The sequence below is a fragment of the Taeniopygia guttata genome, chromosome 2, assembly GCF_048771995.1.
Source record: "Taeniopygia guttata chromosome 2, bTaeGut7.mat, whole genome shotgun sequence".
Lineage (NCBI taxonomy): Eukaryota > Metazoa > Chordata > Aves > Passeriformes > Estrildidae > Taeniopygia > Taeniopygia guttata.
In genome coordinates, this window is record NC_133026.1 from 28,364,505 (window position 1) to 28,380,703 (window position 16,199).

The following is a 16,199-nucleotide window of genomic DNA, read 5'->3' on the forward strand; positions in this document are numbered from 1 at the left end:
ACTCACTTTCTTCTACTAACTAATACGTAGATTTTTGACCTGGTTACTCCCCAGTAAGGATCTGAACTTGTGGGAGAAACCTGGTCAGCTGCCACTGCTTTTCTTAAAAAGGGTCAAGATGTTTTAAAATTTCATGGTCATTTCCCTGGCTCCAGAGCCTTATGAAAAGAAATACGTAAACAGTACTGATGCTGCCAAATTGGCAGACTTCTAGCCTAGGAAGGTCCAGAAGAACATAAATGGACACATCTAGCGATGGGTAAACAAGTCTGATTTCAAAATCTGTTTTCTGGCTAAGCTCATCCATATAGACATTTGAGCAGAGCTACAATGTCCTCAAGCACTAGCATATTATAAAGACTAACAGAAGTTGTTATGGGTGTTTTGGGGTTTTTTTTCCATAAAACTTTGGGATCAAGCTAATAGCTCAATATTTGATGTTGTCATCTTAACTTTTTATTTCAATTTTAGTTTAGCCTTATGAAAAGCTGTGCAAAGTTTGTTTCATGAAACAGCTCAAACCACGGCATGACCCAAAACACAGATTTCTTGAAGTATTTCTAGAACACTGTAAAACCTGTAATATTTAGTTGCAATATACTGTGGACAAGTAGCGTTATTTTGGTTATTTCTTTCTGCTAGATTAAAAAAAAAAAGATTCTTTTTTTTTTTAATTTTTAAATAATTCCCAGATTATTTTATCTGCCTTTATATAAAGGTTATTCAACCTAGCTGACATGGGACTAGACAACTTCTCTCTCAAAACCTAACTAAATTTATTCAGTGAAATACTCCCTGATAAAGAGGTTAAAAGGCTTCAGACAAATGATTCTAGTCTAAAATAAGCAGTGCCTTCAGATTAAAAATTGCCATTACATTAATTTATCTACCTATGGAAATTATCAAATTTTCATTTTAAATTCTGCATTATTTTTCAAACTTCCATTATTATCTGCATGTGCATTATGAATCTGCCTGTATTTTTTCTAACTTAAGATCAAACAAATGTAACCATTTTTCAGAAACAAAACCATCCCTGCCAGTGAATCAAGCTGAAAGTTAACCTCTAAATTAAAATATAGTATCTTTTGAGTAGCATTTTAACATGTTTCTGATTTGCTAACATGAATGAGATGATACAATATAAAGAGCTCCCTAGGAAAATCAGCACAGAGAGACAGCTACAGCTGACCACTATACTACAGAAATCAGCTTAGATCAGGACAGCCTGTTTTCAATTATTAGTGAAGAATGGTATTAGTTCAGAAAAATATATCCTAAGTTCCATTAATTTCAAGGGTTTTTGATTATAGACAGAATAACCCCATACTAAAACTAATACTAACAGAACAATATGTCTTCAAAATAGACAATACCTCACAACTTACTAATAGGTAAAGAGACCACACAAAAAGCTGTTAAAACAGAATCAGGGCATAAACAAGTAGTCAGCAATAGTTCCCTCTCTATAAACACCAACAGCAAGCATTTCACCCCAACATCCCTCCTTTAAAACAAAATCAAAACAAACAAATAAAAAACCTCAAAAAACAAAAAAAATCCCAACAACAACAAAAAAACCAAACAAAAAAAAAACCAAAAAAACCAAACATAGAACATCTCTTCTATAAACAGCTGTGCATAGTCCTGTACAGGAAAAAACTTAAACATACATGAATTTAAATCAGGATCACATTCATTGAAAACAGGATAAATCTGGAGAGATTATTTTAACTTGCATCAAATTTATGTCTATTTCAGATGAAGTTTACATAAAAAAATAACCAGAAATATTAAGAAGATATAATGCACAAAAAATCATTATGCTTTAAATAAACTGTACTGCAAATATCAAAGAAAAAAAAATCAGAAAATGTTGCTGAAAATAAATGGACTTGAACAAGCAAAAAGGTACCTTGAAACTTGTTAAAGTTCTATTGCAGCAGCTCATTTTTGTTACTGTTAAATGAATATCTCAACAACTACTCGAAATTCAGATTTGTACATTATTATTCTTAAACCTTGTCTCTTCACTAGAATATGCTCTGCACTGTTTGAAATACTTAAAAGAGCATGCATGTGTAAAACAGACCGATGGTAGTTTTCTAATCACCCGGTACAGAATCTCATGACTACAAATACAAAGACAAAAATAACATGCAAAATATTTAAAGGTTTCTGAAAAAAAAAATAAAAGAAAAGAAAGAAAGAAAGAAAAAGTACTGGTTAAGTATTTCATACACACCTAATGTTCTGTGTTGTGAACAAGGTGGAAAGAAGACACTTGCACTTAAATCTTGAAGCATCCCGTCCCGATGAACCCAGAGAAACTAATTTCTGCCATCAGAAAAGTACTCCACCAGAACACCAAATAATTATATGTGCTGCTGAAAAGGAAACAGCAAGCCCAGTTCTGGCTGTATGTAGTCTCTCGAGGTACAATAATATAAACCTGATCAATTGCAATTAAAATCTGAACAGAGGCTTAGAACTTGAAGTCTTGGTGCATTAGTTCTTGCCAAAAGCAGATGTGATTGTGAGCTGGAAGCAATTTCTCCTGGTAATTTGTGATGACACTGGGTAGAGCAGCCCCAGAGTCCCCAAAGACAAACTCATCAGAGGCTCTAATGTATGCATGACACATGAGGTGGCTCTTTTAGAGCTCAATTAATTGGGCTGAACATTAAGACAGCAAGTTCAGGACTTTTTTTTTCCCCTCCAGAGTTGTTTTTCCTCTTTTTACAAGCAGTTTTTTCCCTTACCTTCTGCAAGCCATGTCTCCTGTAATTGGCTCAGATCTTGAAAGAGTTCTGCAAAAAGATAAAGACATGGATAAAATTTAATCTCTTCAAAAGATTAAAACAGGTTCAAAAACATGTTTTTCCTTAAGAGCAATATACATTAATTCTGTTTTGGCAGTCAAGTGTACAGAAAAAAGCAGGCATTATGAGGCATCAGTTACTGATTTTTCTACACCTATTAATAAAAACCCAAGCACTTACTGTATTTTCAGCTCTTGAAATAATAACCAGAATCTTAACAGAGCTCTGTAGTATAAAAGGCTCATTCAGCAACACATAGAAAAGTTAAAAATCATAATGTTTCTTACAGGTGAACAAGTTCTTCTTATACAATTCAGGCCTCCTGTAATATCTGCCCCAGATAAAGCTTGCTTGGACTTCCACAGTTCTGCCTGAGCAACAACTGAGTATTTTTAATAGTAGGGTCACAACTATCATACAAAAATTCTGAAGCCATGACCTGAGATGCTGCATAGCAAAGAGAAATGTGAAATCTTTTGTACTTCCCCTAATGTTTTAGTTCGTTATGACATGAGAATCACCACTATTTCCTCTATGCTGTACTCACTGTAGCTTCTTTAAAACTAAAACCACCTTCTTCATGGACTGAATTTTGCAGCAGCTTATCTTTTGCAATGCACTGAAATCAGTTACCTATAATGGGTGCAAACCAGAGCAGCATTTGGCTTACTTGCAAGCCCCAGAAACTCAGTCACAAAAATTCTGTTTGTTAAGACTAAGTAGGATATTTGAACTAACAAATGGTTTATTTTTAATTTACTGTATTTTGAGAGAGACTTCCTCTTTTATGAATGCTGACAGATAACTATTTACATATACTTAAATGACAGAGGCTATTCATTTATCCAGTGGACTGATACCCCACATGCACAGTGGGAAATTATAGAACTGAAAATCAGAAGTTGCTTTTTTTTTAATCTGTTTTTACAGGCAACTATGGATTTTAAAAAGTGTGTCAGTGTGTTCTTACTCTGGTAAAGATTTACACAGGGGTAAGTTACAGGCCTCTACATATCTTCCTGTATGTCTTATGTACATTCAGGGCTCCAGGCAAAGCATAATACAGACCTTGTAACCTAAAGAAGTGTTAACAGCTATTACCAGCCTACAGTTCTCAAGCTACAGTCCTGAGCAGCTACTGATGGGACTAAATTACAAACCTTTGGGCCCCCAAAACTTTCTCCACTCTAGGCACCCTTAATTGAAATTCCCTAGATTTTTAACCCTGTTAATGTTATACAACAAGAGAAACAGGCCAGCAAGTACCAGAACCCTGACTATACAGTAAAGCTGGTGAAAATCAAATCTCCACACCCACATTCTCCTGCTACCACTAGTGAAGACATACCAGGGAAAAGGACGTTAAAAGATGGGAGGGATGAAGAATGCCCTTAATATGAAGAGGCCTGATGGTGAAAAACCAGGTGTCATGACTTGTGTCAGATGCCGCAAAAGCTTAGCCTCAGTGCATGACACCCATGTGCCACATGTGCACAAAATGCAACAGGGTAAGTCAAGGAAAGACTTTCAAATTTATAAATTTATTGCCTTTGCCAGTTGGTTTTGCATTAGTAAATGTAGTTTTCTTGTCTTACTTATTCAGATTGATCTAGATATATTTATCTCCAAAATAAATAAATAAAGAGCTCTCAAAAAGCTTCTCTGCACTAGTAAGAAAAGGAGAAGGGGGGGTGGAACAACAAGCCCTCACCTTCTGAATCATGAGCCAGGTCTCTGTTAATGAATTTTCTTTTCCTGACATTTGTCGGTCTCTCATTACAGTTTCTCCCACGCGGATTCTATAAACAGGAAAGATCAGTTACTTTAGAAATCTGAGGTTTGAGATTCAGTTGGGTTTGTTTTGGGCTTTTTTTTATTTATTCAGCAATATGCAAAGTTGGCATTAATTCTTTACATTTTCAAACAGGGACTTCTTGCAAGCCTTCAATTTCTAACAAAATATATTGGTGAGCACCTAATATCCCCCAAAAGATTCCTATGTCTAAATGCAATACATTTCTATCTATGTAGACATCTATTTGTACAATACATATATAATGTGCTCATGCAGCAACACAATACCAATCATATTTTTAGCATCTAAAGTATACAGACCTACACAATAGCCCATAAATCCCCATAGCACAAGCTATGCAGGAGAACCCAGACATGAAATTATAAGACTGCTTTGTTTCCCTGTGTTACTTAAAGAATTGTTTGCAAAGTCCTGAAAGAAAAAAAAAAAAGGGGGAAAAAAAAAAAAAGGTTAATGTTTGCCTCAACTTCATTCTTTTGAACGTTGCAGGCAAACGGAGCCAGAAACTTTGAATGCAGCTGCTGCTGCTCTCGCCTCCCTCATCCGCTAATCATGTGCATGATTTTTTAATCATCCCAAAACTGTCTTTAAAAGAACACGATGCTGTATTGCAATAACTAAGAAGACAGGCTCATCTTGCAAGCAAAGCTCCCAGATGAAGAGTCGCCCCTACAGCCGTAACAAAGCAGAGACTGTGTCTGTAAAACTCCCCCACAGAAATAAGTCGGAGTCAAGTTTATAAACACCAACTTTGAACTGATCACTCACATTGGTGACCATGTAAGGCACTTGCTGGTCATAAAATCCATCCATTCTGCAGCTCTTCCACGAGTCTTAGCTCAGTGGTTTTATTTACTGGGCATTTGATCTGGAGATTTCCTCGGGATCTGGACTCCAATCAGCCTAGAGGGGAATACAAGATGGCTTTTAGATTAAAAAAAAAAAAAAAAAAAAAAAAAAAAGAAGGCAGCATGAATGAACTGCTTGCATTTGCATAGCTAATTAACCTCAAAGAGTCCCATTCATAAAAACAACCCTCCCTTCTCTGCCTTCACCTGGGTTACACGCTCCTGCCAGCAAAACGCGGAGCAAAAGCACTCCGCGGCGGCGGCAGCAGCCGGCGGGGCGAGAGGCAGGGCTTTATTTACACTGCGCGCCGCACCCGCGGGCGATCCGCGCCGGCGGCAGCCCCGGCTCTCGCAAGCGTGCGCTCAACTCGTAATGGCGAACGCGGGGCTCGCCGCGCACCTCGCGGCGGCGGCGGCGCCCGGCGGCCGCGCACTCGCCGCCCTCACACACACACGCACACGCACACACAGACACGGCCCCCCCGCCCCGCGCACCAGCCACCTTCTCCCACAGGATCGCTCCCGCAGCCCCACCGCCGCCGCGCAATCCTGCGGGGCGGCGGGCAAAGTTGCGGGGTAAGACCCACCTGAAGGCCACGCGCGGCGATCGGCTGCAAAAAATTCCCTCCAAATTTAATAAAAACATTAATTATTCCCCGGCACTTCCCCCTTGGAAGCCGCGAGCGCCACTGACAGAGCTCAATCCCGTGGTTTTTCCTCTCCTCCTCCTCCAGGGGCCCCCGAGCCGCGCCGGCGGATCCCCGCCGCCCATTGGCTCCCCGCGCCCCCCGCCGGATCGCCGGATCGCCGCGCGCCCGCCCGCCCGGCCCCGGCCCCGGCCCCGGCCCCGCGCCCCGCCCGGCCCCGCGGGGGGCGATCCCGCCGCTGCCCCGACCCGCGCCGCCGGCGGGGGAGCGCGTCGGAAGTCGGTGCCCGGCGGTGTCCCGGACGGTATCCTGCCGCGGGCACGCCGTGTCCCCTACGCCCCCCCAGGTGGCGAGGCAGCCCCTTCCATTCACAAAAAAAAAATTGTTTGAAGAAAAAGTTTCGCCTCTCTGACTCCGTAATGCAAAACGCACCTCCCACGCACACGCGCGCCCTTTCGGGCGGCAGAGCTGCCCCGCAAAGCGCCGCGGGCGCCCGGAGGTGAGCGCGGCGAGACACACTTCGTACCGTTTTGTCCGGAGCTGGTGGCATCCCAGGGCTTATGGTTGCTCTCGGTTTGTGGGTGGTTTTTTTTTGTTTGCTTTTTTTTTTTTTTCTGTTGGGCGTTTTTGGTTAGTGGTTTTGGGGTGGGTTTTTGGTTTGGGGTTTTTTGGGGGGGTTGTATTTTTTTTTTTTCATTGAATCATAGAAAGCAATTTTTATTTCCATGAGGATGGCATAATTTCTATGTTTTTTGGACAGAATTTCAGAATTTGCGGCATCTATACACCGGATCTAGGGGAACTTTTGGTGTAGTGTTGCCAGGACCTAACAAGGTCAGGACTTCTGAGGATTTCTCAAAGACAGCAAGCTTTCTGTTCTTTGGACAGAGTGGCTGTTGAAAGGCTGTATCCAAAAACTCTTACATTTCTGAACTGCCAAGATGCACCAAGGCAGATTGTGTGGTTTCATAACAGCTATATTTGTCCTCTCTTTGAGCAGTAAATTCCAGGTACCACAGCAATCAGGTGGTAAATTTAGGTATTCATGACGCTGTCTTGCTGTGGGATACAAAGCTTAACGTTTCTATGATCTGATGTAGTTCAGCATCTAACAAGTAAAGTCCCAAAGCCAGCAAGTCCAGCTTATCACTCAGCCGTTTCTGAGGGCTCACTTTATAGCTGACAGTGTAAAGCCAGCTAAAGAAACCTGCTTTTGCATAATTTCCCTCTGGTGGTTTTAGCAATATTCAGGTCACTTCTTCTGTACTACTTTGTTTCAAAAACTATAATTGTTTCATTACACTCTATTCTGGAGCACATTGCTCTCTGCCACAGCACTTTGATTGTCCTCCTTTCCAATCACACTATCCATACTCACTTGTCCAGTCCAGCGAGGAAGAGAGAAGCACTGTGTTCCCACCATTCCTGTCCCTCCCCTATGGCCTCCTCAGGGAAAACATCCACCAGCAGCAGCTTGTTTTTTGTATTCTTATTCCTTCTGTTTTCACACACCCATCCCAGCATACCTGCAATTACAAGAGAGTAATGTTATTCTATGTAAAAACCTATAATAATTTTATTCTGTTCTTGACCACATCTCTCAGCTGTTGTTCCTGTAAGCCACTTTTGTGATAAAATAATTGGTAATTCTACCCCCTGCCATGGGCAGCTCTCACTACACCAGATTGCTCAAAGCCGCATCCAGCCCAGCCTTGAACACTGCCAGGGATGGGGCGTTCACAGCTTCTCTAACGAGGCCATCATTTTCTTATTTATACCCATACTCAGACTGGAGCAGCTGCTGAGCTTATGGGAAGGCTGTGGCTACACATATTACCCTGGGAAGCAAGGGGCAATTTTAACCCCTGGACCAGCAGAGCCGATGAAGCTACTGTCTCCAGCTGACCACCCCACCCCACTGGATGGATATGCTGAGCCACTCATCAACCAGCTCCCAAAGCACTAGACTTTACCACAAATTCTTCTAAAGCAAAATCAGTAATGGATTTTTTGTCTTTAAACACTGCACTAAAAATTGTTGGTGTGTCAGTCAGCCAAGGCAATTAAACCAACATCAAGTGAAGTTTCCAAAGTTACCTCAGAGCCATCACATATTAGGAATCACCTATGAAATTGACACCTTGCACGTTCCTACATCACAACTTGCACCTTACAAAGTCTGGCACAGCCCCATGGCCACCTTCCAGCACACACCACCAGCCCTCCTCCATGTGCACAGGTTTGGCATCCTGCTTTACTGAGCTGTAGGAGGTCGACTCTGCAAACAGCCGAGCTCTCTGTGGTCCCGGCTGGGCTGTAACTCCAAGAGAAGCTGTGCAATAAATGCATCCTGGCAGGAGAAGCACGGTACTGCTTGCTGTTCCTCATGCCACACATCTCTTTCTTCCCTCCTCCCTCTCTCTGGGCCTGTTACACATGCTAGGGAGGAAAGCAAGAGTAAAGCTGTTTTGAAGCCCTCTTTTTCCTCATCTTTGTTCATCCACTGTGTTGAGTGGTACTCAGAAAAATTTCATTAACTATTAAGAGGAGGATGCTGTAGATGTAGTTCTGTGTGCTGAATTGCAATTTTGTATGATCATCAGTCATAACTGTCTCATATGTTAACTGGTAAAGGCATAGTAATTACTTTGTAATATTACATGTTTGTTGAAAATTCTTGCAACTTTTGGGGTTTTTATAGTTTTTATGTTTTTACTACTCTTTTTGGAAAAAGTAGTTAAAACATAATGACTATTAATAGTACTGTATTATTAAATATCTTTTCTTTTTAAATTATCCTTTTAGAAACTGAAAAATTGACTTCAAAATCACTTCCATTTTTCGTTGAAAAGGTGAAAGAGTTTTTTACCAAATTGAAAATACCCCAAAAAATGTGCTGAATTTATATTACTATAAGAAATTATTTTTAAATCAACTTTTCTAATAATACTGCTTTAGAAATAAGATACTAGTTCTCCTTTACAAAGAGACGTGTTCAAGTACTCTATAAAGCTGCACTATATATTGAAAATTATGTACTACATATTTTCTGTTCAATTTGACAAACTATGGAGTTACAAATATTTGCTGTACTATAAAAAATAAAAGTAAATCCAGACAGAGCAAAGAGGAGATTCAATAAATATTGGTTTCTTCTGGAAAATGTAGGAAGAGTTTAAGCACATTTTCAAATCAGGAAATAAATCATCATAATCCAATGTGATAAAATCTAAGTTCAACAATAATAATAAAAAAGAATAAAAAAATAAAGATCATTAATTTACTTGAAAAGAAGACATAGAAATACACTTAATAATACTTTGTGATGACAAAAATAAACCTTTTGGACACCTTCATAAAATTATGCTTATACCAAAGAAAATCCTTCAGAAAAGGGACAGTCACAATTGGAGCACAATATGCAGGTACATTTCAAAGCTAAGTTTAAAAATCCTTACTGGTGTTTAGAAATTGTTTTGCTTTATCCATTCCTTCCAGGCATTTCCCCAGTAAACTTTGATGTCACTGATGGGCCTGACAGACAACAAAAAGGATGCCCTCCATCCAAACAGCTGTTGAGCAGCAATTTTTAAAACATAGTCTATAGAAGACTCATTAAAATAACAACTACGTATGTGACTGACTACAGCAAATCCATGAAAACCTAATGAGATTTCTGTCTGGTAAATTAACCCTTGACCACATTTTAACCTCTTGAAGCTGACTCTTTAAGAAGATTAACAGTGCTTATTTTATCATGATCTGTCATAGTGTCATATAAAAAAATAGTATATAATATCAAAATTAAAAAGCAAAAAACAGATAAATTAATAGGGCAGATACTTGCCCAACATTATGGCTTTCTGTAAAGCCTTTGTTTCAAATGCAGCATCAAGGACTAAACCTTAAATAAGGAAAAAGGAATATACCAGTAGGAATTAAAAAAACAGTGATTATATTCATATGCAAAACTATGAGATGTGCAATTAAAAGTACATGCAAACAAGTATCTTCAATGAAAAAAAGGAAAGAAAATAACAGTCTTGTTTGTTTTTGACTGTATGAATTAACAGCACATTGCATACATCATTGTCATTTAGACCTAGTATTACAAACCTAGAGGCCTCCATAACCAACTGCATTTCAATGTCTGTTTTCCTGATAAAGCAATGCAGGGCAGTTTTCAGAAAACATTTATGTACTAGAAAATTATGCTACACAGGAAAACAAAAATTAAAATATTTCACAATGAGTGCAAAAAATTAAAATTCCAGATGAATCTTTTATTGCAATTTGTGCCAACCATATCCTGGGCTCCAGGAAGAAGTAGTGTGACCAGGAGATCAAAGCAGATTCTTCCCTTCTACACTCTTCTTGGCCAACCTCACCTGGAATGCTGCATCCAGCTCCAAGGCCCCTAAAATAAAAAAGATGTAGATTTGTTGGAAAGGGCCACTAAGTTGATCATAAGATTTGAGAACCTGTCATATGAAGATAGACTGAGAGACTTTGGGGTGTTCCACCGGAGAAGAGAAGTCTCTAGGGAGAGAGACCTTATAGCAGCTTCCAGAACATAAAGAGGCCTACAAGAGAGATGGAGAGGGAGTTTTTACAGGGGCATACAGTGACAGCACAAGGTGGGAACAGTTTTAAACTGAAAGAGGGCTGCTTTAGATTAGATTTGAGGAAGAAATTGTTTACTATGAGAGTGATGAGGCACTAGAGCAAGTTTTGCAGAGAAGTGATGGATATCCTATCCCTAGAAGTGTCCAAGACCGAGCTGGATGGAATGCTGAGTAATCTGGCCTAGTGGAAGGTGTCCCTGTCTGTGGCAGGGAGATTGGAACTTTGGGCCTTTTAAGGCCTGGTGCAAGCCAAACCATTCTGTGATTCTCTGAAAGATGAAAAGTAAGTTAAGCTTAATAATATTTTCAGCCTTCATCATATTCAAGACTTCAAAGTATAAAAGCTTCAGAAAGGAGAAGGCTTGGCAACTCACTTAGAGGGCTGGTCCAGTTGTGGGAGCAGAGTAACCTCAGTGTTGTTCTGGATCTCCTAGTGGTCTTCTGGGTAATTCCAACACAGGCAACCTCTGTCATCTCACTGGGGTTTTTGTGCCTATAAAGTGAGATATTGAGCACTGAGTTCTTAACTTGAGAACTACTGTTGACAATAATTGTCTATTAGTATTGATTGTGGAGATTGCGGCTGCATCTAACTCCTTTGATTGTCCTAATCTAGTTCCTTCTGAAGTTTTGAGGAGCAAAAATGCTACTCATATATATTAATTTCAATTACAATTACTACACAACAGGAGTGAATAATCTATAACTGAATCCATGATCAGGATGAATTCTCAGCTCTCTGTGCCAAAACAATCAAAGCATCAGGCAGTCTTCTAGTGCAAAATACTAGAGAAAACTCAAAAGTCTGCTTGACTGAGTTGTATAAATCATCTTAATCCCATCACAGTAATACTAATTTCCTTACCAAAATCAAAATAAAATAAAAACTCTACTAGTCCAGGACCTAATATAGCAATGTATGAGTCACTGGAAGAACAAACCAAGTTAAAACATTAAATGTAAATTGCAATAGGCTCTTGTAGGATCAGTGGAGTTTCCAGGTTTCTCTCCATGCAATTAAATTAATGAAATGGCCAGACATGATAAAGTGATAATGAAGTAGCTTAGAAGTCACTTGAATATCAGGCCAGTAAAATAATTTGTGCACAATCTCACAGATGGCTTTAATTTGCATGTCCTCTTGTATGGATACCAAGAGAGAATCATACAAACACTTCAGAATCCTTCACATACTTTATGGGATTTCTGCCCTACTGTGGTTCATAGAGTTTGTAGAAAACCTAAAATCTCTTGATGCAGTTACAGTCTAAGGCAAACATAAAGCAAGGAACAGGAAGAGAAATGCTTAAAGATTGTGTTTACTAAGTTTGCTGGAAAATGTCTCATTTAGAAGTTGTTCAGTGCACATTAAGTGGTTTTGGTCATCCTTTAAGCCCTCCTGAAACCCAGAAGACACAAAGATGCCCTTTCAGAATTACAGACTCTCACCCAAGATCACTATTGGACATGCTTAGAGCTTGAGCACAGATATTAACGTAGCAGCAAGGGGTCGGAAAGCATTGCATTTGGGAAAAAGCAATGCCATTTATTAAATGACTGGCTATAATGACAAAAAATGCAAACAAGCTTGCAGAGTCAAAGAAGGGCCTTAAGCCTATTTCCTTTTTTTTTTTTTTAGCAACTGCATCAACTGGGTTAGTAAAAAAAATTACTTCTCTCTACAATTGTTCATTTATGAATTGTGATAATTACAGCAATAATCAAAGCTGTTACTATTAGCAGGCAACGGCTATATTGATATTATATTGTATATATGTACATTTGAAATAGTAAACATGCATAACCATTGGGACCTAGCCATCCACTTGCAACTGTGTACCACCCCTAGGTCTAGATGTCTGCATACAACACCAATTCCAAGACAAGCAACGAAGATTCAAAGAAAAGGGACAAAATCTAAACACAGCTCTATGCACAGAAAATGACAAGATACCAAAAAACAGATGTTGATTACTAAGAGAAAAAAAAATTAAAAGACAGATAACGGTATTTTTTAGGGTTTTTTTTTAAATAGCAAAGACTTTGTAAAATGATAAAAAGACCTAAATAAACCAAGACATTATTTGAAAAGCGCACTATAAATGTTGTTTCAGAGGCAAACACTGCCCCAGTCTCCAGTTAATTAGGAAGTGGCTTGGCTATTAAGAGGCGGAGGCATGCATGTGCTGCCATTGGTGTTCAGGCAAGGAATTAAATTTTTTTATCCATTTGCAGTAGGGTGTGTATTTTGTTTTAGAGTAGATAATGCAGAACAATAGACTATGTTAACTTCTGTGACAATAATGAGATCATATACATTATGTTCTCACTTTTGGCATATTTAATATGTTCTTTGCTTTTAGTTGCTGAGAATGCCAGCCTTCATAGCTGGGCTTTGTTTTTCCTGTGAAGGTGCTGAACAAAGATGGTGTTTGTTCACCAAAACAGAATGAAAATGTGTTCTCCCTCACATCCAAGCCCAATATCCTTGAGAGGCATAGGTAACAAAATAGACAGTAGCTATGTATCATTTCTATTTTGTGACTAGCAGATACATTTTAAATTAGAAGTTTTAAAGCAGCATTTGAAAGAACACAATATATGAGGTTCTTGAGCTTTCCATGAGAACTTTTCCCATCCAAAGCAAAAAGTAAGAAGAAAATGTGGGGCACTGCAGGCTGTTGTTACTGTTTTTATGGCTAATACAGTTATTAGAGAGCTACTTAGATCAACCAATCTCACACTCAGGATAAACTGTATTGCAAAGAGCCAAAGATGGGGTGCATCTATGAAAGGTGGTTGAGGAGAGCATGGAAATTGGGAAAGGACAGCAATAAAGACAAAGAGCTAGTCCTTGGTAGCACTACATGGCACATACAGGCAGAGATGACAAAAGAGAAAATTAAGTTCAGATACAAGAAAGCTGCAGGTAGACAGTGACTAAGAAAAGACAATTTTTGCAAGGTTTAAATTGAGGGCTAAACAGCTATTTTGAATCATGTGGTAAGGAATTTCTTCCCTGGGTGGAAATGTGAGGTAGGAAAAAAAAAAAAAGGAGACTAAAACTATATGTACAGATGTAATAGGATGTACAGGAACTATAGATCAGAGCACCACCAGACAAACTGTACAAGTCTTTACTGAAATAATAAGTGCCACAAAGTAGATATCATTTGAAACCTTAGAATTATAAAACACAGAACATTTAGAAGCAGGAAGTCATCTTTTCATTTGGTGAATTTAATGTGCTTAAAAACTTGTATTTGCACGTCTCAAAATCTGCTCACAAGATAAGAGACAATAATTATACCTGTTTTTCAAAAAGGAAAATTAGACTGTTGTGAGTATACCAAGGATCAATAATAGGGACAAATGTTGCATGCTGGGAGGATTTCAGTAATATTCCAGGACTTCATTTCTTCTTTGACCTACCCATATTGGGTCACCAAACTCAGCTCTGATGTTAGAGACTTCTTCCACATAGAGTGCGCAAGGTTACCATTATTCACAATTTTGCAATTCATTAGTTTTCAGTATTTGAAAAAGAGGGGAGAAGGGAAGAAAATACAATCTTTGAATGTTAGGATTTTCACTTTTGAAAGTACTATGTTTTAATAAGGCATGAAATTACTGGTTCTTATTAGATTTTATTTTGTCATAAAGATTTTTTTCCTATTTTGAAGAGTAATATTTTAAAATGTCCCACATTCAATCAATTAATCAATCAAAGAAAAAAGCTACTGAAAGCAGGAGGTGGAATTCAAGCCCTGATATCTGTGACAAGGGCCAAATATGCTCTAATTCCATCTGCAACTGCTGCTGCTACTGCTACAGGTTCACCATAGTGAAGCAAGCAAGGTAAAATGACTGCAGGTTAAAGGAAGCTGCCGAGCTCTTGCTCTCTGAAATATATTGCTATGAATTCACATAATTTTAGTCTTTTCAGGACTGTAGAACCATAGAAGTATTCTCAAGTCACTTGCCATTAATGTATATTAAAAAAAATCGTTTCTATAACTAAAATAAGACATCTTCTGAGAACTGTCTGCTGCCTTAATAAGCAAACAGCAGGTGTACTGTCCCAAAGAGCAAGAAGGATTCCTGCAGCCTAGTAAGTTTCTATGGTCTAGTCTTCCTTTCTAACACATTGCAGGCTGAAAAAAATTACTGTAAATCTGAAAAACACTTTTTACATAAGAAACCCTCATAAGCCATTCTGCTCCATCTATTTCCATGTGCACATTATTCTGCCTATTAATTCTGATCATGAAAAGTGTAATGTAGAGCAGAGATTTTGAAGACAAAGTCTGTACAACATCCTATATTGTTTTAAAGGAGAAGAAGATGGTAGAGACATTGAAAACTCTTCCACTGATCTTATTTACTCTTCACTGTACCTTTTTATTTGGTCTCTGTATTCCTTAGGTTGGCACAGTATTAAATTGGGTGGTACCTACTTCACATACAAGTTTGGAAACATTACAGACCAAGGCTTAAAAGTAACTTAAAGGACTTTTTGTGAGGGTCAGAGTGTCTTCAGGAAAAAAACGTACTATTGTGAAAAAGATCCACAGAAGCAGCTGCTTTTAAAATGTCATGCATAGGCACAGCAGGGGTTGCACAAAGTCCATGACTTTTGCAAAAGAGCATTAAAATAACGTAAAATAATAATACCAACAACAACCACAAGTTCAACAAATGCCACTCAGTCTGAATGGAAATTTCCAATTGGGCAGAATTTCAGCAATGGAACGGCAGAACAGAGGCCAAAGGAATTGGCATTCATTTGCTTGTGTTTCAAAATCATATCTAGCTTGAGAGAAAGAGGGAAGGACAAGAAATAAACATCTCTAAGAAAAACAGCAATATAAAACCTACAGTTTATGTTTGCTAGGACAAAGAGTATTTATGTACATTATACCATTAACCAAAGATATAAAATGCAGAAATCATATTTGGCTTTTGAGCATAACAGGCTTGACTGACATCCCTTTTTCCAATTTTGGTTTGGGTTTATCTTTATTTTTTGTATTTTTACTTATTTTATTTGCTGAAATTCTATGTTTAGGTTTATTTCAGTGTTGAGTGCTAAGCTGATTTTTGTTTTTAAATTAGAGGCCTGTACTACAGTTTGAACTGGAGATTAAGTAAATTCCCGATAAATCAAGTTCTAACAGGAAATGTTGGAATCCCATTGTGAACAGGGCCAAACTACATTAAAAAAAAAAAAAAAAAAAAAAAATTCTTCTCATTCACTTAGAATCCAGTGCAGATAAGAACAGAAGCTCAGAATGTCAGAAAATTCCTCAGATCATAGATTGCCTCAGAAAACCCCAAAAATATAAGGCTGCTTATTATCTAAGATTGCAATCCCTGCAATCTGGTACTTTTTTCAGGATGTTCCCATTGCAAACACTGTTGAATCTTTATATTATCATCTC

The 16,199-nt window shown here is 38.5% G+C and overlaps 1 protein-coding gene across 7 annotated transcripts in view; it reads right to left on the bottom strand.

Annotated features, from left to right (window-relative positions):
* The window catches only part of ETV1 (ETS variant transcription factor 1), a 66,901-nt gene extending 60,218 nt beyond the window's left edge, over window positions 1–6,683 (bottom strand). The window contains exons 1-4 of one of the 7 annotated variants that reach the window (XM_030264743.4): window positions 6,660–6,683; window positions 5,407–5,541; window positions 4,534–4,621; window positions 2,763–2,810 (exon numbers count right to left, since the gene is read on the bottom strand). In XM_030264743.4, coding sequence (XP_030120603.1) covers window positions 2,763–2,810; window positions 4,534–4,621; window positions 5,407–5,451 — 181 coding nt within the window. In that variant the 5' untranslated portion in view covers window positions 5,452–5,541; window positions 6,660–6,683. Of the gene's footprint in view, window positions 1–1,915; window positions 2,201–2,245; window positions 2,698–2,762; window positions 2,811–4,533; window positions 4,622–5,406; window positions 5,542–5,693; window positions 5,916–6,073; window positions 6,277–6,565 lie in introns of those variants that run through there. The other 6 variants (XM_030264745.4, XM_030264746.4, XM_030264741.4 and 3 more) reach the window with 6 other exon arrangements.
* Between the last annotated feature and the right edge of the window lie 9,516 nt (window positions 6,684–16,199).